Raw genomic sequence first — 20,620 nt, forward strand, 5'->3', positions numbered from 1 at the left:
TGTGGCTTGTTCATGGGATCCATTTCTTGCAGCTGTACCTTCCAGCTTCTCTCCATTTGTTGGCTTCAAAGAGAAAACCCAGCAGTGGAAGTTGCTTGGTGAGTAATGCACGTCACCTACCTGTCTTAGTAGGTTCTCTTTCTCTCATTTTCTCCCCGAGCTTCTTGTGCCTTCCAGTCAGTGTGTGCCAGGAGAATGTTGAAAAAGGCAATATTAAACCTTATTTTGCTCAGTAAAAGAGTCCTTCAAGAAATTCTCAGGGTCTGAGTTCACCCCCGTTGGAGTTGGCTGAGGTGGCATTTGCCCTTCAGTTCTGCTGCCCTCTGGGGCTGGCTGAATTGAAATCTGTGGGATGTTTTACAATAGCACCTACATTTATGTCAACCATATCTGTGGTTTTAGATTAATTTGTAGTAATATAATTGTTTTTCTTTCCTAAAATGGGTTTTGCTATTGAGGATAATGTGTTGGGCAGCCCTCAGTAAGCTACTTCTAAAGAACAGGTTCTTTTTCTTATAAATTTGTGAAGTTCCACTTACTGTGTAAGTTGTAGTAACATGTACCTGAAATAACTTGGTGATGAGAGGAAGATTCAGTGTTGATTTCCTGTGGAAATGGACAAACCTTTCTCCACTCTGTCCAGTGGTCTATGAAGAGAAACACGGAGAGAAGGTTGTGGAAGTAGTGGATGCGTTCATTGCTCGCAACATGGATTAACCTTCTAGGTGTCAGGCACTGTTAGGTGCCGGGGGTGAGGTAGTGGTTTGTGAGGTAGACAGCGTGCTCCCCTCGTGGAGTTTGGGGAACAAATACTCATTCGAATGAAGTGACAAACTTAGCCATTCTGTAAGGGAAAAGTGCCGCCAGGGGTGGGCGTTTGTAAGGAGGCATGGGTGTGGCATGCGTGTGGAGTCCGGGAGGGCCTTCCTGGGGAAGGTCGTTTGAGCAGCGGTCTTAACAACCACTAGGGATGAGCCAGGCAGGCGGAGGGGAGGCGGCTCCCCATGGGGGGAGCCGTGTGGGTCAGTGACTCAGGGATGGTTCCCACGGAGATCACACAGGCCTGCGCAGAGAGGGTGTTGCACCTGGGTAGAGAGGCTGCCTGAGTTCGGGAGCTTTAGGTGGTAGAAGCCGGAGGATGTGGTTGTGGGTTGGGTGTGGCGCGTGAAGGAAGAGGGCAGTCAGGTGTCACTTCTGCTGGATTTGTACCCGGCGGATGGGGTCCGCCGTCGACGCAGGCAGCTGGGGAGGACGCCCGGGCCGGGGTGGGTGAGGCGCGGGAGTGTCGTCGTGCACGTGCTGCCCTGAGCTGCCTTTGGGGTGTTGAAATGGACACGTGAAGTAGGCAGTGGGTTTAGAGTCCAGACCCACAGTCAGGGTAGAAGGCTGTGGGCACATGTGCCGTGAGCGAAGTCAAAGGCATGGGGAGAGTGAGGAGGAAAGAGGGCCTTGGGCTAAGCCTTGATGAGCTCCGAGGTGGCGGAGGCTGAGTGGGGACACGGGAGAGGCAGTGACCGCAGAGTCAGGCGGAAGCTGTGGGGTCCGAGAGTCAGGAGGTGGGGAGTGGTCATTAACCTTCATTGCTCCTAAGGTTCAGGAAGGTCGAGACTGCATTTGTGGGCATGGAAGAAATGATGGCTCCCTTGGAGGAGTGATTCCTTAGTGGGGTGATGCCGGTTGCGGGCAGAGGTGAGCTGAGGCCGCTCGTGAGGCTGGCTGCAGCTCTTCCCGCCTGTCCGGCTGGTGGCGGAGAATCGGCTGGGGGAGGCTGCCCTAATAGGACCAGGTAATAAGTGTCTCAAGCCTGTGGGCCAGATGCTTTCTGCTGTGGCTACTCAACTCTCCCCTGTGCACGGCCACAAAACTTTGTTTCCAGAAGTGGTTTGCTGACCTTCACGTACACCGCAGAGGTCTGCACGTGCTACTGATCAGGTCCCCTTTCCTGCAGGCAGGAAAACGTTTCCCAGTCCCCCTGGTTAAAGAGACAGTGAGTGTGGACAGCGCTTTCTAGAGGTTTGGTGGCGGAGGGGAGCAGAGGAAGCAGGGCTCGTGGCCAGGAGAGGACTTAAGTGTCGGTGGAGAGGGACAGGAGAGGAGGGGACACCTGTCATAGGGTGAATTCCTGGGGGCAGGGGCCGGGCTCAGGTGGCAGAAGGCAGCGCATCTGTCCGGGTGGAGGAGGAGCCGTGGCTGCTGGGTCGCGCCGTGGGGAGTTGAGGGGGTGGGTCTGTGGCCTTCCTGTGGGAGGTGGGAGGCCTGCTGTGCGCGGGAAGGGCGGTGGAGAAGGGGGGGCAGTTGCTGTCCAGCGGGCAGGGAGGCCGGCTAGTGCGGGGCTCGCGGGCAGATTGAGGGCCAGTGACGGTGGCTGTCCGCTCATTGATAGAGGTGTTCTCTGCCTGTCTCTGGGCCTTGTCTCCGGCAGCCGGCAGCTGCCCGAGTGGAGAGTATGGCTGGTTTAGGATGTGAGCTTTGCTCGACGGAAGTGATGCAGAGACGGAAGGGACAGGTGTTAGGTATTGCTGTGTTGCTTGGCTTGTCGTTGAAGTGACGGGCGTGGGCCCTCGCCGAGTGGGGGAAGTGTGAAGGGAGGGGCTGAGGGGGCTGGAAAGTGGGGTGTCTGGACCAGCAGTGCGGTGGAGTCCAGGTAACGTTTTGGTGGGCGAACGTAGACAGCGGGGAGGGGAGGGGAGGGAGGCTGCTGCGGCCAGAGAGCAGGATGCGGGGTTAGTTGAAGGTTCCCAGTCCTGGCCGTGTGCTGCCGCCAGTTGGGAAGCTTTTTAAAAGCGCTGGTACCTGGGCCTTACCCACAGGGGTTCTGATTGATTGGTTGAGTGGGGCCCAAGCCTTGGCATTTTTAAAAGTTTCCAGGTGATTCTTAGGCATAGCCAGGGTTGAGAAACTGGATTAGGCATTTTGAAGAGTCCCGTTTGGGGGAATGACAAGGTCCAGTTGTGATAGTGGGAGTGAGAGGCTGGAGTGGGGGGAGGAGGCCCTGAGGTCACGCGACTGAGGAGTTAGGGTGCTGGCTGGACTGTCCATACGGATGTCCATCCGGACCCTTCAAGTTAATCCAGCAAGGTGAGTGTTTAATCCCTTCCAGTTAATTTCAAGGTAATTTCTGTGAGTGGTGTCAGACAGGGGTCCAGTTTCATTCTGCCTGTGGATGTCCAGGCAGACGGGTATTGTGTGTACAGGACCGTCGCTATAGGTCCAGATGTAGATACAGCAAGTAAGGAGGAAGTGGCATCCTTAGGTCATATCCTTAGATCATATTATTATTTTTTGCCTTTTTGTTCTAATAGGCCAGTCCCAAGATAATGAAAAGGAGTTAGCTGCACTCTTCCAGCTGTGGCTGGAAACTAAAGACCAGGCCTTCTGTAAGGTATGGTTGTTGAGAACTCCCAGCTTTCTCGTGCTGGGCTTCCAGAACCCTGAGTTAGCCAGAATCCTTCAGTCCATTTACCTGTTACTGCTTTCCTTTTCTCCAGCAAGAAAATGAAGACAGCTCAGATGCCACAACGCCTGTTCCTCGGGTGTGAGTATAGTACCCTAACGGAGGATGGTGCCCCAAGAAAGCATCATCTGAGTACTGCCCTGGTTGTGCTGACACATCCTTGTATGTTAGAGCCAGAGTGGGCTTGAGATGCCGGGATCCACTGGTCCTTATCTGCCTCAGCCTCGCTAAGAGGCAGCACGCTCCCAGAAGTAGAAGTGTTTTCCCCATGAGTCTCTGAGGAGGTGGGATCCACCTGTAGGTGCATGCTTTTCCTCGGTCCCCCCTTCAGTTCCCGCTGGAGAATGGGTTATCCAGCCCATCTTCCTCATTTTACCTACAAAGAAAGGGAGGTGTGAGGGTAAGTGACAGGACCCAGGCTGGGATTTAGGTCTCGACCTCGTCCTGAGCCTTTGTATCTCTCATGTGACTGTTTCCAGTCTGTCATGGTCCCTTTTCTTTCTCCCCAGCTTTGTGGAGATATAATTGACAAAGCATGGTGTAAGTTTAAGGTGTACGGTGTATTGATTTTATTTATATATATATATACACACACATATATGTACGTATATATAGTGAAGTGATTACCACAGTAAGGGTAGTTAACCCATCCGTCACCTTACATAATTACCAGTTCTTTTTCTGTAGGGAAAACATTTAAGATCTTTCTTAGCAACATTCAAGTGTATGATGCAGTATTGTTGACTGTAGTCACCATGCTATTTGTTAGATCCATAGAACTTTCTATAACTTTAACCAGTGTCTCCCCATTTCCCCCATCCCCTGGTAACTGCCATTCTAGGCTCTGTTTCTGTGAGTTACGCTTCTTTTAGGTTCCATGTGTAAGTGAGATCATACAGTGTTTGTCTTTCACTGACTTATTTCACTAAGCATAATACCCTCTAGATCCATCCATGTTGTTGCAAATGGCAGAATTTCCTACATTTTTTAATGACTGAATAACATTCCGCTGTGTGTGTGTGTGTGTGTGTGTGTGTGTGTGTGTGTACACACACACATTTTCTTTATCCATTCATCCATTGGTGGACACTTATCTCTCACAATTGTTTCCATGTCTTGGCTATTGTAAATAATGCAGTGAACATGGGGGTACAGGTATCTCTTTGAGATAGTGGTTTCATTTCCTTTGGAAATATTCCCAGAGGTAAGATTGCTGGATCATGTGGTAGTTCTGTTTTCAGTTTTCTGAGGAACGTCCATACTACTTTCCCTAACGGCTACACCAGTTTGCATTCCCACCATAGTGCACAAGGGTTTCCTTTTCTCTGCATCCTCGCCAACACTTGTTATTTCTTGTCTTTCTGGTAATAGGTACTCCAATGGATGTGAAGTGATATTTCATTGTGGTTTTGATTTGTATTTCCTTGATGATTAGTGATGTTGAGCACCTTTTCGTGTACCTGTTGGTCATTTGTGTATCTTTAGAAAAATGTCTGTTCAGGTCCTTTGCCCGTTTTTTAATTGGATTATTTGGGTATTTTGTTTTTGAGTTGTAGGAGTCCCTTAAATATTTTGGATATTAACCTCTTACACATGTATGTTTTGCAAATATTTTCTGCTATTCTGTAGGTTGCCTTTTCATTTTGTTGATGGTTTTCTTTGCATAGAAGCTTTTTTTAAAAAATAAATTTAATTTTTGGCTGCGTTGGGTCTTCATTGCTGTGCACAGGCTTTCTCTAGTTGCGGCGAGTGGGGGCTACTCTTTGTTGCGGTGCACAGGCTTCTCGTTGCGGTGGCTTCTCTTGTTGTGGAGCACGGGCTCTAGGCACACGGGCTTCAGTAGTTGTGGCACACAGGCTCAGTGTTGTGGCTTGCGGGCTCTAGAGCGCAGGCTCAGTAGTTGTGCCGCACGGGCTTAGCTGCCCCGAGGCATGTGGGATCTTCCTGGACCAGGGCTTGAATCCGTGTCCCCTGCATTGGCAGGTGAATTCTTAACCACTGTGCCACCAGAGAAGGCCCCTGTACAGAAGCTTTTCTTTGAGGTAGTCCTACTTGTTTATTTTTGCTTTTGTTGCTTGTGCTTTTGGTGTCGTCTCCAAAAAATCGTTGCCAAGATCATTGTGCAGGAGCTTCTTCCCGATATTTTCTTCTAGGAGGTTTAGTTTCAGGTGTTACGTTGAAGTGTAATCCATTTCAAGTTAATTTTTGTGAATGGTTTAAGGTAGGGGCCCAGTTTCATTCTTCTGCTTGTGGTTGTCCACTTTTCCCAGCATTGTTTATTGAAGAGGCTGTTCTTTCCTCACTGAGTATTCTTGGCTCCATTTGCCAAGTATTAGTTGACCATATATGCAGTGGTTTATTTCTTGGCTCTCAGTTCTGTCCCACTGGTTTATGTGTCTATCTTTATGAGAGTACCATACTATTTTGATTACTGTGACTTTGTAACATAGTTTGAAATCAGCAAGTGTGATGTTTCCAGCTTTGTTCTTTCTCAGGATTGCTCTGGCTGTTTGGGGTCTTTTGTGGTTCCATACAAATTTTAGGATTGTTTTCTTCTATTTCTGTGAAAAAAGTCATTGGAATTTTCATAGGGATTTCATTAATCTATAGATATCTTTGGGTGATATGGGCATTTTAACAGTATTCTTCCAATCCTTGAACATAGAGTATCTTTTTACTTGTGTCTTCTTCAATTTCTTTAATCAAAGTCTTGTAGTTTTCAGTGTAGAGATCTTCCACCTCCTTGGTTAAACGTATTCTAAGAGTTTTATTGCTTTGATGCTGTTGTATAGCTCTTTAGTTAGATTCCTGAACACCAGCACTCAGGACCAACCTGGAAGTGGCAGAACCATTGCCTTACATAATAGAACTCAATTTCTTTTTTTCTTTTCTTTTTGTTTTTGGCTGCACTGCGTGGCTTATGGGAGCTTAGTTCGCCAACCAGGGATCAAACCCAGGCCCCGGCATTGAAAATGCAGAGTCCTAACCACTGAACCACCGGGGAATTCCCTGATCTCACTTACTTGGTACTTTTGCCTAGGAAGCAGAAAAACCACGCTTGTCATCGTACAAATTTGAAGTCCTTTGTTCCTCTAAAGCTGAATTCTTTGTTACCTTTAGATTAGGCTTACTTAGCAACAGTACTGAAAACAGTAGGTAAAACATGACGTCAGTTTCTTTCCCACCTACCCAGTACCTTTCTGGACTTCTAAGAATCAAGTAATTTTGCAAATACCAGCAGGAGCTACTTGGCAGGATTTGGAAAGTGGACTTCTGACCTTTGCAAGATAAGAGCACTAATGAACAAATAGAGCACTCGTGTTGCAAAGGATGTGGTTCTGGGTGCTGGAGAGGGGGCGATGGACCCAGTGGTTTGGGGTGCTGGAGAAGGGGTGATGGACCCAAAGGTCTTTGTGTTCCAGAAGAACTGACTATGTGGTGCGGCCCAGCACGGGAGAGGAGAAGCGAGTTTTTCAGGAGCAGGTAAGAAAGAGCTGGAACCCGGTGTAAATCTCTGTATCTGTGAGGCCATGAGGTGAGAAGCTCTGAGCCTGACTGTCCTTGAGTCCAAATTCTTGGAAGCAACTCACACCCTTAACCTTGCTATTCCGTGGGTTGGGATTGCTTTTGGGGGCAGAGCTGGTGTGAGGAAGGGAACGAAAAATGGTCTGGTGGTTTTTCTTCAGATACAAGACAACACATTTACCTCCTGATCCGTTCGCTAGTGACTGGCGTTTGGGGACCATCCTTCTCCCGCTGTGGCCGGCTCAGTGTTCCTAGTGGAATAGCCTGTTCGCTTTTTGCTTTAATGTCTCCGGGCTGACCCCTTCCTGTACGGGGTGGCTAGAGAGAGCCCCTGTGACTGACTCAGGAGCCTCGGCCCTTCTTTTGGCAGGAGCGTTACCGGTACAGCCAGCCCCACAAGGCATTCACCTTCCGCATGCATGGCTTCGAGTCCGTGGTGGGGCCCGTGAAGGGTGTGTTCGACAAGGAGACATCGCTCAACAAGGCGCGGGAACACTCCCTGCTGCGCTCCGACCGGCCCGCCTACGTCACCATCCTGTCCCTGGGTGCGTGCCTCCGTCTGCCTCCCCCCCGCCCCCCCCCCGCCCCCATTGCAAAGGCTGGAGGGTCAGCGTAGCTTCAGGAAGCTTTGCAGTTGGGGACGCGGAAGGAGGGATTCTGCCCCAGAGATCTACACAGAATCCGTGTTTCCTTCCTGGGGTCTGGGCTCATGTTTACCTTCCTTCAGGAACTGTTCACAGGCTGCTAAACAGTTAGCTTAGGTGTCGGAATTTGCTTCCTCCAGGCTAGGATTCCTTCAAAGGTGACGTTTTTAACCTTTTTTGTGCCACAGATTGCTGGCAGTCTGGTAAACTCTGGACCCCTTCTCAGAATTAAGTTTTTAAATGCCTAAAATAAGATGCACAGAGTTACAAAAGAAACCAGTCATATTGAAATTGTTATCAGAATATTAAAACAGATTTATGGTCCAGAAATGTATGTTTTTGGGCTTCCCTGGTGGCGCAGTGGTTGAGAGTCCGCCTGCCGATGCGGGGGACGTGGGTTCGTGCCCCGGTCCGGGAAGATCCCACATGCCGCAGAGCGGCTGGGCCCGTGAGCCATGGCCGCTGGACCTGCGTGTCTGGAGCCTGTACTCCGCAACGGGAGAGGCCACAACAGTGAGAGGCCCACGTACCACAAAAAAAAAAAAAAAAAAAAAAAAAAGACAAGATCTAGTGGCAGGTCTTCTAACTCCTCTAGTTCCCAGCTAGTGATGAGTGGAAATAATATTTTGGGTTGTCCACAGCAGCTGTGCTGTGATAAGAAAATGTCTGATTTCCATTACAGCATCATGGCACTGCCATCATATGGTTGGCAACATATGCCAACAGAGGTTATGCCAACCTTGGTTCACAATGGAGGGAAATGCTGAATTTCAGTTCCAGTTGTAGCTTTTTTCTGCCTGAGTTCCTGGGCGCACTGAACTCTCAGGGCTCCTGGGTCTTCAGCCTCGGCTGGAAGTGTGGAGGGTGTGGGAGAAGCTGCCTGCAGAGGGCCATGTCCACCTGCTGGTCAGCGGGTGGGGGACAGCTCTCCTGGGGAGCCCTGCTGACGCTCGGACTTTGCTGTTTCTGGTGTCAGTTCGCGACGCGGCGGCCCGGCTGCCCAACGGGGAGGGCACGCGGGCGGAGATCTGCGAGCTGCTCAAGGACTCCCAGTTCCTGGCTCCAGACGTCACCAGCACTCAGGTAGGAGGGGAAGGGCTGCTCGTGTTTTGTTCCAGGATGGATTTAAGGGAGCTTACAAGGAGATACAAGATAGAATAACGTAAAAAAAAAGAAAAACAACTGATGGGGAATTCCCTGGTGGTCCAGTGGTTAGGACCCGGCACTTTCACTCCTGAGGGTCCAGGTTCAGTCCCTGATCGGGGACCTAAGATCCTGCAAGCCGTGCGGCGCAGCCAAAAAAAAAAAACTGATGGAGAGGAAAGGAGGCCGTCTTGAGAAGGGAAAGCAGTGCTGCCCCTCGACCTTGCCATTGGCGAGGCTCTCCTTCTCTCAGCTCACCATCTTCAGGGCACAGCACCTCCATCTCTCAGGACTCGTAGTTTCTTGTTTTGCCGAGTGATGGGGTTAGCCATTGGGAGGTAGGATGTGTGTGTTAGCTGTGCCTCTCACCCAGGGATTTTCCCTGAGTCTGAGCCTGCGTGGTCCTTCCTCCTCTTTGTCCTGGGTCTCAGGTGAATACAGTGGTGAGTGGTGCCCTGGATCGGCTGCATTACGAGAAGGACCCGTGTGTGAAGTACGACATCGGACGGAAGTTGTGGATCTACCTGCATCGGGACCGGAGCGAGGAAGAGTTCGGTGTGTGCCCAGCCAGCTGAGGGCTGCCTCTGCCCTCCTGCCCCAGCTCCACTCCTTCTCATTGGCATGCGGGCAGGACAGAGCTGTAGAGGCGGGTTAGCGCCCTGGCTCTTGGTAAGACCACCCTCCATACTGTGCTGAGGTTAAGCTGTTGCTGAAGCTTCCCACTCTTGTCCACAGAGCGGATCCACCAGGCCCAAGCAGCTGCAGCTAAAGCCAGGAAAGCCCTTCAGCAAAAACCCAAGCCCCCATCCAAGGTGGTAAGTGACCTCGTGGGATGGCGGCAGAGGGGCTGTGGCATCCCCGTGGGCCTTGCTCACGCCCGCGTCCGTGCGCTCCCTGTCCTTGTGTAGAAGTCCAGCAGCAAGGAGGGTTCGGTGAAGGTCCTCGGCGCTGGCCCTTCCGAGCAGAGCCAGCTGAGCCTCAGCGACTCCAGCATGCCCCCCACCCCAGTCACGCCTGTGACCCCCACCACTCCTGCTCTGCCCGCCACGCCCATCTCCCCCCCGCCTGTGCCGTCAGTGAACAAAAGTGGCCCCACGACTGTCTCGGAACCCGTGAAATCCACTTCAGGGTGAGCGCTTCCATTTCCTCTCCAGCTTTCTCCCTCCAGGGTTCTTTTGAATCCATGTCCTAAGTTGTCTGTGTGGTTTCCCTGTGTGTTCTTTACAGTGTTCTTCTCGTGTCTTCGCCAACGATGCCACAGCTGGGAACCATGCTCTCCCCAGCGTCCAGCCAGACTCCACCGAGTTCTCAGGCTGCTGCCCGTGTCGTGAGCCACTCCGGCTCGGCTGGACTCCCCCAAGTGCGGGTGGTGGCCCAGCCCAGCCTTCCTGCTGTGACTCAGTCAGCGGGGCCGGCACCGACGCTGCCACAGATGACAGCAGGACCACAGATTCGCGTGCCGGCCACGGCCGTGCAGGCCAAAGGCGGGCCCCAGGTAAGGAGGGACGGGGCCCAGGGGCCGGGGTGATGAGTCTGCCAGGCAGTCTGGGTCAGGACCCAGGACCCAGGTTACTGCTGCTGACGATGGTGTTTATCACAACAGCTCATTTAATGTTCAAAGCCTGGTAAGCAAGTTACCAGTTTTGTTTTATTGAATACGTGTCGGGAATCAGAACTTTGGGAAGTTTAGTGATTTACGCAGGATTGTGACATCAGGACCCTGGTAGATAGAGGTGGGATGTAAATCCAGGCCTGTGATTCTAGGTCTCAGGCTCCTTCCCTTGTGCCTCTAGGCTTAGCCAGGCCACTAACTGCTGTGCTTTAGACGAGGGTCTCCTGCCTCAGGTCCCTCTGCTGTAAAAGGGGTATAACGTTTGCCCTCAGTTTGTAGGGGTGAAATGAGATGTTAAATGAGAAAGTATTCCTGAAAGTTAAGATGTTCTACCTAAGGGTAAGAACTCCGCACTGTTCATTTTAGAGGGTAGTGCGCCCTCGGCATTGTTAGATTAGAAGCCCTCTTACAGGAACGCTTCCTGGGTGGTGACAGGTGGAGACCACTCCACGTGCTGGTCTGCAGCTTAGTGTCTAATTAAGCTCTTGCTCTCCTGCCCTGAACTAGACAGTAATGGCCACCGTTCCAGTCAAAGCTCAGACTGCGGCGGCCACCGTGCAGCGACCGGGGCCGGCGGGGCTCACAGTGACAAGTCTCCCTGCCACAGTCAACCCTGCGAGCAAGCCGGCCACCAGTTCTCCTGGGGGCTCTGCTCCAAGCACCCCCGCGGCTGCCGTCATTCAGAACGTCACAGGACAGAACATTATCAAGCAGGTAGGTACACGGCTGTCCAGGTGGGTCTGACTCCTTTGTCTAGAATCAAAGGATAGTTGGAGATCTTAGTGGCGTGTGACCTTTGATCCTTAGTTCGTAGGTATTTCAAGCGTGAGTTTCCAGCAAGGGCAGTGCAAGCTTGGTAGGTGCCAAAGAGGTTTTTTTTTTTTTTTCTGTTTCTTTCCATGTAATTCAGCATTAAGTAGCTGAGTTTCTTGATTTGGAGTAGACTCTTCATGAATTTACTTAGCTAAAACCCTATAGAATAACTTGAATGTCATTCTCATAACACCACAGGGCAGGCACTTTTGTTATCCCTGTTTTACTGTTGAAGAAATGGGACCACTAATGATGAAGCAACGTTATTTTTTTCATCAGATGTTTATTGGGTGCTTTTTGTGTGCCGGCCACTGTGCAGGGTGTTGGGGGCTGAGTCTGTGCATCACCTAGACCAGGCCCCTGCATTTCTAAGGCTCCTAGTGTCATAGAGAACACCTCTCTAGGGAGAAGGCTTGTGAGAGTGGTGAGCGAGGCTGGAGAGTGTGCGGAACCGTGCTTGTCCGGGGTCAGGCATCCCAGGCATGGGAACAGCACGTGAAAAGGCCTCGAGTTGGGAATGTTTGAGGAACGACAGGAACGCTGTTGGAGTCTCCGTGAGCAAGTGCGCAGGTGTTAGAAGGCGAGGTTGCCAGTGGTTAAGTCACGTCAGACTGCTTTTAATTTAAATGTGATGGGAGCCATCGGAAGATTGTGAGCCAGGATGACTTGACCTAGTTTACATTTAAAGAAGTCTAAAGTCCATTCCACTGCTTTTGCGTGGAATGGACTTTAGGGGCCAAGGGCGGAAGCAGGGAAGCCAGTTGGGAGGGAGTTGCAGCCGTGCAGGTGGGCGGTTGGCTGGGCTTCGAGCAAGGGCCTGGCGGTAGAGCAGTGTGATTTCCTGGTGGTTTGAGGACAGGGTCAGGAATGACCCTGTGGCTCTTGGCTTGAGTGACTGGGTGGGTGGTACTGTCATTCACTGAGACAGAAGGAAACACTGTGGTGTGGAGACCAAGACAGGCTGAGAGGAAAGTGTGCTCACAAAGTCCGTAGCAGCACCAGGCGTGTGAAGGGCAGTGAGACGAGGCCTGAGAAGTGACCACTCAGTGGACATGGATAGTGAGTGAACTCGACTGATGGCATGAGTGGTCCAGTAGAGGGGGGACGGCTCACGAGACACAGAGTCCCCCGCCTAGAAGGATCGCACCTGTTTGCACGTGGACATTGGCCGTAGGTAGGAGTTGGTATGTGAACCTGGGAAGTCTGGCCCCGGGGCTCATGCCCTTTAGTGCCGGGCCCTGCTGCTGCCTCAAAGTGGAGGTCGGCACAACAGTGAGGCGTTTTTGAGACTGTAGGGGAAATGCTAGTGTGTGTTATAATATTTACAGGTGATTATGTGGTGATGATAGGGGATTACTTTTACATTTAGAAGTCCTCTTCTAGGTTAGAGACATGTAGGAGTCCAGTCGGCCCTCTCCTTCCTTGGGTTCTGCCTCCACGGGTTCAACCAACCACTGACGGAACTTTGATTTTGAACCCGCAGGTGCGGAGGGCCGACTGCCCTGTGCCATTTTATGTCAGGGACTTAGGCAGCCCTGGATGCCCAGGGACCAATGTGTTGATCAGCAAAACGATACTTATTGGTTTACTTTAAAATATTCCAACTCGTCCCTCCCCCCACCCCAGCTCCCTGAAGAGTGGGGAAAGATAGATAAAATTGGCCAAGTGATAACTTTTGAAATTGTGTTATGGGTGCATGGATTTGTTAGACTGTTTTCTGCTTTGGCGAATGTCTTCCATTTTTCAAAAGAGCAAGTTAGAAAAATACATGAGACCCACATTTCCCGCAGTGGAGGTTCCCCCAGTCACGCTCTGGAAGCAGCTCAGCCTCATGAACGCCTTTGTCAGTGCTGTTCTTCCCCTCCAGGTGGCAATCACTGGGCAGCTCGGCGTGAAGCCCCAGACGGGCAGCAGCATCCCTCTCACAGCCACTAACTTCCGTATCCAGGGCAAGGACGTGCTGCGGCTACCGCCCTCCTCCATCACCACGGACGCCAAAGGCCAGACTGTTCTGCGGATCACTCCAGACATGATGGCCACGTTGGCCAAGTCCCAGGTCACCACAGTCAAACTGACCCAGGACCTGTTTGGGACAGGCAGCGGCCCCACAGGCAAAGGCATCTCCGCTACCTTACACGTCACTTCCAACCCAGTCCACCCAGCTGACAGCCCTGCCAAGGCCAGTCCAGCCAGTGCCCCCTCATCCACTCCACCAGGGACCACTGTAGTCAAAGTGACTCCTGACCTCAAGCCAACAGAAGCCTCAAGTTCAGCTTTTCGCTTGATGCCAGCGCTTGGCGTGAGTGTGGCTGACCAGAAGGGGAAAAACACAGTGGCCTCATCTGAAGCCAAACCAGCCGCCACCATCCGCATCGTGCAGGGCCTGGGGGTGATGCCCCCCAAAGCAGGCCCGACCATCACGGTCGCAGCCCATGCCAAGCAAGGGCCCTCCGTGGCCAGTGGGTCTGGAACTGTCCATACGTCCGCGGTGTCCTTGCCCAGTGTGAACGCTGCCGTGTCCAAGACTGTGGCCGTGGCTTCTGGAGCTTCCAGCACCCCCATCAGCATCGGGACGGGAGCCCCTGCTGTGCGGCAGGTCCCTGTCAGCACCACGGTTGTTTCCACGTCCCAGGCTGTGAGTAATATTGGTGGTGGAGACCAGCCCTTCTGCTTGGGAAGCTTCTCTTGTTGGGAGTCTGTCTCCTCCTCTGACCCAAACAGGCTTATTTACTAAAATACTTTGCTGTTTAATTCTGAGACAAATTTACGAAAGTGTAGCATGGGCATATGTTCTCATAAAAGTAAAACAGTGCAGGGGATATTCGTGTGCATATGGCTGATTCACTTTGTTATATAGCAGAAACTAACAACGTTGTGAAGCAACTCTACTCCAGTAAAGATGTTATAAAAATAAAAAGTAAAACAGTGCGGAGGTACACGGAGTAAGTATGAAGTCCTCTTACCACCTCCGATTCTCCTTTCGTGAGGCTCATCACTTGTCGTGTTTTGGCATTTATCTTCCTAGTTCTTTTTCTGAGCATTGTCGTATATATTTACGTGGTTTTAAAATCCCTATGAGAGACGTCAGTCTGTGATTTGCTTTATTTAAATATTTTAAAATGTGTCTTGGGCCTCATTCCAGATCCTACGATACTTAGTATCTTGTTAAAAACCATTGCTACAGTGCCTGTTTGTGTATGTGAACATGTATCAGTATTTCAGGAGCAGAGGTTCCTGGCATGGGTCGGGGAGGTACACATTGAAAGTTCTGATACTCCAGTTGTATTAGCAGAAAGGCCACACCAGCCTACACTCCCCCCATCAGCTAGTTTCCTGTTTCCCTCGTACCCTAACCTCGTGCTGGATATCCTGTTTTTTTAAACTTTATGTCCCTATCTTACTAGTAAAAAGAGAGTTCTTTTTCTGTTTCCTGGATCTTTAGTGAGGATGGGCAGCCATTTGTCCAGAGGTTGGCATGGGCTCTCCAGGGGTGAATCAATCTTTGCCGGTTTTCTTCTGGGGTATTTGGCCTTTTCGTATTGTGTGAGCTGGCACCAGCCTTTGTATCTTCTGCATGTTAGTTCTTGTATGTGTAGAAAATATTTTCTTCCAGTCTGGCAAATTTTTAACCTTGCACGTGAAGCCTTTTGCTCTGCAGGTATTTTATCTGATGAGATCCATCAACATTTTCTTTTACGGCTCCTAGGTTTCGTGTCTTGTGCCTTTCTTACTCCAGGGTTATAAAGATGTCAGCCCTCATTTTCGTAAAATATTTTTAGAGTTTAAAAAAAGTGTAATTGAGAAATCCATTTGAAATATATTTTTGTGAATGGCATGTGGTATAGGTCTCATATTTTTCAAATTATTCCAACATCAATGACTAGTATATCTCGTCCCCACTAACTTGAGGGTACTACCTTTATCATAAACCAAATTTCCATATCAACAGGTGTGTTTCTGGGTGCATGTGTTTATTCTTTGACCTCTAGATAAGGGGCACTGTTCTCTATGGTGGGTGCATCTGGACAGTATAAAATACAGTTTACTTTTCTAAGCAGGCAATATAGTAAAACCTTACTAATTTGGATAAAATCCAGAGGATTAGTGGGAGGAAGGAGGACCTACATGGTAGTAAAGCCAACCAGCCAACCCTGAAGTGCAGTGTCGCTTTAAAGGAAATGTTTGTTTAGGTTCTCGTATCAGAGAGGTTAAAATAAGAAAGCAAGGAGACAGTGCTTACTTGATGCACTTTTGTTTCTCTTGAGTCCTTCTGAAACAGAAAGGTGAATCCAGCGGTATCTACCCTGTTGTCATCAATCAGGGTCACTGTAACTGGAGAGCATTTGGTGGGGCAGGAAGTACTGAGTGGTGCTGCCTGTCTGTCTGTCTAGGCAGCTGGTAGGCTAGTTCATGGAGGGACACGAGTTGGTGGACGGCTGGTCTGAAGTGGTCTTGTTCTCAACACTAGGGATTCTTAGGACGACAATACAACCCTAGTAGGTTCCCTTGGAGGCCCCATCTGGCCGTGTTCTCTTGCCCACTGACATCTTTCCGTGCTTTCTAAGGGGCTGCAGTTGAGCTCAGCTGTGGAGATCACTGTGGTGCCCTGGTATACAGTTTTCCTCCTGAATGCCTGGCTTCTTTAGAACCAGCTTGCCTGTGGGAAATGTTGATTCCTTTTCTTTGCATCTTGTTAGCTGCCCCTCTTGAATCATTTTTTTAAAGTTGTATGTACACAGGATCCTACTGTATATAAATTTTATCAACAACCAAGGGTTAAAAACCAGGCAACCTACAAATGGGCTAGTGTAGTGGCCGAACCCCAGCCATCATGAAATCCCAAAGATACCAGGTCTTTCCAGCTCCTTTTGTCTTCCTCTGGGCCTTCTTATTAGCTGTGGGTTGGACTTTTCATGTGGTTGAGTTTATTACTGGTGTCTGCTGACTAACCTCCCTTACCTCTGGGAGAAGCAGAGCACTCGGGGAATGTGTCCTGCTGTGTGCTCCCCAGCAGTGCGCCTGCTCGAGGGGAGCAGCAGTTATGCACCTGCTGTATTCACTCCTGAGTGCCTCTGTCCTTGCTCAGTTCCTCCGCCTGGCTGTGTCCCCGGTGTTGGGGGTACGTGGATGAGTAAGACCCTCCCCTCTGGGAGCTCAGGCTCATACTGTGCCTGAGGGGACACACGCTTTCCTTTGTGGTTCTGGCACATGTCTTGCCCTGATGACGGCAGGTGTGTGCGGCTGCTCTGCTTCCTGAGGCAGGAGAGAGGAGGCTCATGGCAGCTGGGTGGCACTGGGTGATATTGGGTGACGCTGCGTGGCGGTCTTTTCTTCCATTCCGTAAACCCAGTTGCTTTTTCTCTCTAGGGGAAGCTGCCTACGCGGATCACAGTTCCACTCTCTGTCATTAGCCAGCCCATGAAGGGCAAGGGTGTGGTCACAGCCCCCATCATCAAAGGCAACCTTGGAGCCAAGTAAGTGCTGTAGAGGGTTGGGCGGGCGGCAGTGGGGGGACACCTAGACATGCAGGGGAAGGCGGCTGGTTTCCCGGGCTCCTTTGTTGTGCTCAGCAGTGAGTCTCGAGCACCCCGCATTGTTTTAGGTGCTGTGGATACAGCAGTGATTAAAACAGACAGAAGTTGGTGCTGCCTTCAGGCTTATACTGTAGGGTGAGTGGGGAGAGGAATAGTGAGTTAAAGTATTGTGTGGCCAGTGACGTGCTCTAGGGAAAGCAAGGGGGAGGGCACAGGCGGAGCTGGATGGGGGTGGTGGGTGTGACATAGCTGGGGGCAGTCCCCAGCATGGGCGTTAGGGAAGGCCTCGCCTCAATGTCTGAGCCCTGGGCTGTGATGGCTCAGAGGTGAGGGCCTCCTGGGGGCCTGGGTGTCTCGTGGCTCTGACTCAGATCGGGATGGAGGGCATGAAGAGATGAGTCTGCTGCTCCCAGGGTGGCTGCCTTGGCAGGGCTGGGTTTCTGGTCAGGAGTGCACACCTGCTGGGGCCCCGTCCGTTACTCCTGCTGGTCACGGAGCAGATACAGGGCCATTTCATCCAAAGCACCGGGAGCCTTTGGCCTTGCTCTCTTCTCTGACACGGGAAGCATAGAAGCTGGGAGAAAGGTGGTCTCGGCAGCCGTTTCCATTTCAGTCCAGAGTGCCGGGGTTTTCCGCTGGCCCCAGACCTGGCCTCATGCTGGCCCGGCCCGGCCGTGCCTCACTCGTGCTTCCCCTCCGCAGCCTTGGCGGGCTGGGCCGCAACATCATCCTCACCACCATGCCAGCAGGCACGAAGCTCATTGCCGGCAACAAGCCGGTTAGTTTCCTCACCGCCCAGCAGTTGCAGCAGCTCCAGCAGCAGGGTCAGGCCACACAGGTGAGGTCCGGGCACCCGTTGCGCGTGTCGGGCTGCCCTCCTGCCCTGTGCTGCTCGTCCTCAGCTGACGGGCCGCGGGCAGTCTGCCGACCAGACACTCTTTCTGCAAACAGGTGCGCATCCAGACTGTCCCCGCGTCCCACCTTCAACAAGGAACAGCTTCTGGTTCCTCCAAAGCCGTCTCCACGGTCGTCGTGACCACGGCCCCATCTCCTAAACAGGCACCTGAACAGCAGTGATTCTCAGGGAGGAAGACGGTGGCCGCAAAAGCCACACCCGGTCGGCCTTCTGGCTGAATGGGAGGAGCGGGTGGTGCATCACCCCCCGGGCACGTCTGCCTGAGAAAGGCCAGCGGAGGGACCATGGCAGCCCGGCTGCTGCTCGGCGGGGAGTGCGCTGCGCCAGGTGCGCTGGGGTTCCGAGGTCTGTTCTGTCTGGTCCAGGAGAAGCTTCTCTGGTGGGGTCGTGTGAGCGCGCCGTGGCCACACAAGCCCAGCTGTTTCCTGGAGCGAGGCTCTGAGGATGGGCAGACGGCGAGAAGGTGTGCAGACGGCAGACGAGGCTCGTGCTGTGCGGGGTTTATTTAGCTCTGGTCTTCTCTGTGGCTGGTGGTTTAGTTAGGAGCTCTGTGTCCAGACGTTTTTATGTAACTTATTTTTTGAGAGAATATCTTGTACATCCTTATCAAGTAGAAACCTGGGCTTAGCTTGCCCCCTCTCCCTCAACTGATTATTTATTCTTTTGACCAGAATGAGAGAAGAGCAAGATTCTTAGTAAGTTGGAGGCCGACTTGATCTCTGCATGGTAACAGAGAGGCCGTGAGGTCGGGGAGAAACATGGGAAGTGAGGTCACGTGGGCCCCTGAAATGGGATTAGTCTGGCGGCCCCTCTTAAAGATGGGCTGTCAGGATCTTGACTGTGGTCCATACCGTCACCTGCAGACTTAGACCCCCTTATCGAGCGTGTCCCCACGCGAGTCCAGGGCCAGCGGACAGAGCAGGCAGACGCCAGCAGAGGTGCTGCTTTTGCAGCACAGGCTTTATTGCAGTTCAGAGGTGATGTGTTTTGCTTTGTTCCGGAGCAAGAGTCAGCAAGCCATGCCCCTTGGGCTGGCTACCCAGTTTTGTAAATAAAGCTTTATTGAAACACAGCCCGTGCCCATTCATTTATGTACTGCCTGTGGCTGCTTTCAGTTAGAAGGCAGAACTGAGTAGTTGTCATAGAGACTGCACGGCCTCAAGCCTGAAATGTCACCTATTAAGTAGAACTTTGCTCGCTTCTGCTCCAGAGTAGAGGTGGGGAGAAGGGGTAGGGGGTGGGTGCAGCCACGAGGCAGCACCATCCACAGAGGAGGTGGGTCTGGGTTTCCAGTCATTTGCTCCTGGCTGCTTCACGGTTCTCAGCCTCCCTCGAGCTATAGGCAGAACTCAGAATATTTTAAAATGTAATTAAAAGCACTGATTATTGACAGTATATGCCTCTTTTGTATTGGAGCAGGGGTTGGGTGGTGAAGCTTTTCTGTAACGACAGGACTTCCCTGTCTTTTTTGAAAGTATCCAGATTATTAAAAATGTATCCCTAACTCATGGAAATTCAGTGATGATCTTTGACGGGGTCTCTGTGAGGAAGTGGAGTTGGAGGGCAAAGAATTGGAGTGGCCTCCTTTGGAGGGGTTGCTGGGTGGAATCTGAGTGATCAGGCAAGTTGCAGTGGTGCAGAGAAAGAGTGGCTCACTGGGTACACAGACATTTGATTCGTAAAGCAGTTCGGTAAAATAGACATGACCATCTGTGTTCTAACTGTGAGAAAATCCAAGCCTGAGTTGAAGTTAAAGAGAACCAAGCTGTGAGTGCAGTCTTTTAATTCAGGTGCCCTTTCTGCTGCCTTCCTGTGGGGACGTGGCTGTGATGTGTCCTGGTGAGACGTGGGGACCGTCCGGAGCTGAGAGTGGTAAGCCTGGATTATAAAGAGCAGAGGTGAATTGGCGGGGGTGAGATTGAGCTTTTGGTGGGTGGTAGAAGGCTGGCGCAGAAATAAGATTGGTAATGGGGAGAGGCGGAGACTGCAGGGAAGGAAAGACTGGTTTTTGACCTGAGTGGAGGAGAGCACGTCTGCATGGCATTATTTCCTTGAGCACATGTCACGTGAAAAGCCCGTGTGCCGGTTTCCAAACGAGAAAGAGGTGGAAACTTGAGGGATCCTGGCTCTGGCATTTACTGCTGGTTAAAACAAACCCCTTTTGAATTTACTTAACAAATGATTTCATCATTTGTTCAGCCTCAACCCTAAGCTCCACTCTTACTTGCTGAAGTCACTTGACTCTGCCTGTCCCCTTCGTGCGCGCAGATATTTACATCCTAGCCCGCGGGTTAGTTTCAGGATGCTGGTGGTAAGTGTGACCTGGTGCTTCCTGCCCAGCCTGCCCTTGGGTCCCAGAGGATGGCACCCCCTGCCGGAGCTGCTTGGGTGACACCACCGGCATTTGCACCAGGCATGGTTCCTTGCGTGCAGACCTCAGGGGTCTTGTAGAGACATGGTAGCTGGTGGGTGTTTTGTGGGGAACAATTCCAGAAGAACCTGGTTCAGAGGCTCAGAGGCTAGTGAAATTATTCAGACCATGTATCTGAGACTAGATTTGGTGAATGGCATTGTGATCGGCTTGTACTTTGTCACCACATCTGAGAATATTTATGCAGGTTGATCACTTCCATGAAGGTATACCAAACAGTGCTGTGTCAGGTGCATCAGAACAAACTGTAATATTTTGTGTCTGACCGTCACACAACCCCTCACTGTCTAGAAAATGCTGTACGTCCTTAAAGTGTTCTGTCCCCTCCCCACTTTAAAAATCTAAAGTGGAGGGCTTCCCTGGTGGCGCAGTGGTCGAGAGTCTGCCTACCGATGCAGGGGACACAGGTTCGTGCCCTGGTCTGGGGGGATCCCACATGCCGTGGAGCGGCTGGGCCCGTGAGCCATGGCCGCTGGGCCTGTGCATCTGGAGCCTGTGCTCTGCGACGGGAGAGGCCACAGCAGGGAGAGGCCCGCGTACCGCCAAAA

The 20,620-nt window shown here is 51.5% G+C and overlaps 1 protein-coding gene across 5 annotated transcripts in view; it reads left to right on the top strand.

The window, feature by feature from the left end:
* NFRKB (nuclear factor related to kappaB binding protein) overlaps positions 1–18,713 on the top strand; it is a 35,908-nt gene extending 17,195 nt beyond the window's left edge. For 2 of the 5 annotated variants that reach the window (XM_032640447.1, XM_032640449.1), the window contains 15 exons: positions 33–98; positions 3,303–3,382; positions 3,489–3,535; positions 6,877–6,937; positions 7,350–7,524; positions 8,600–8,706; positions 9,198–9,321; positions 9,502–9,581; positions 9,675–9,895; positions 9,994–10,261; positions 10,886–11,092; positions 13,059–13,826; positions 16,559–16,665; positions 17,428–17,563; positions 17,677–18,713. In XM_032640447.1, coding sequence (XP_032496338.1) covers positions 33–98; positions 3,303–3,382; positions 3,489–3,535; positions 6,877–6,937; positions 7,350–7,524; positions 8,600–8,706; positions 9,198–9,321; positions 9,502–9,581; positions 9,675–9,895; positions 9,994–10,261; positions 10,886–11,092; positions 13,059–13,826; positions 16,559–16,665; positions 17,428–17,563; positions 17,677–17,802 — 2,573 coding nt within the window. In that variant the 3' untranslated portion in view covers positions 17,803–18,713. The other 3 variants (XM_032640450.1, XM_032640451.1, XM_032640452.1) reach the window with 3 other exon arrangements.
* The last annotated feature ends 1,907 nt before the right edge of the window (positions 18,714–20,620 follow it).

Source organism: Phocoena sinus, chromosome 8 (assembly GCF_008692025.1).
Source record: "Phocoena sinus isolate mPhoSin1 chromosome 8, mPhoSin1.pri, whole genome shotgun sequence".
Classification (NCBI taxonomy): domain Eukaryota; kingdom Metazoa; phylum Chordata; class Mammalia; order Artiodactyla; family Phocoenidae; genus Phocoena; species Phocoena sinus.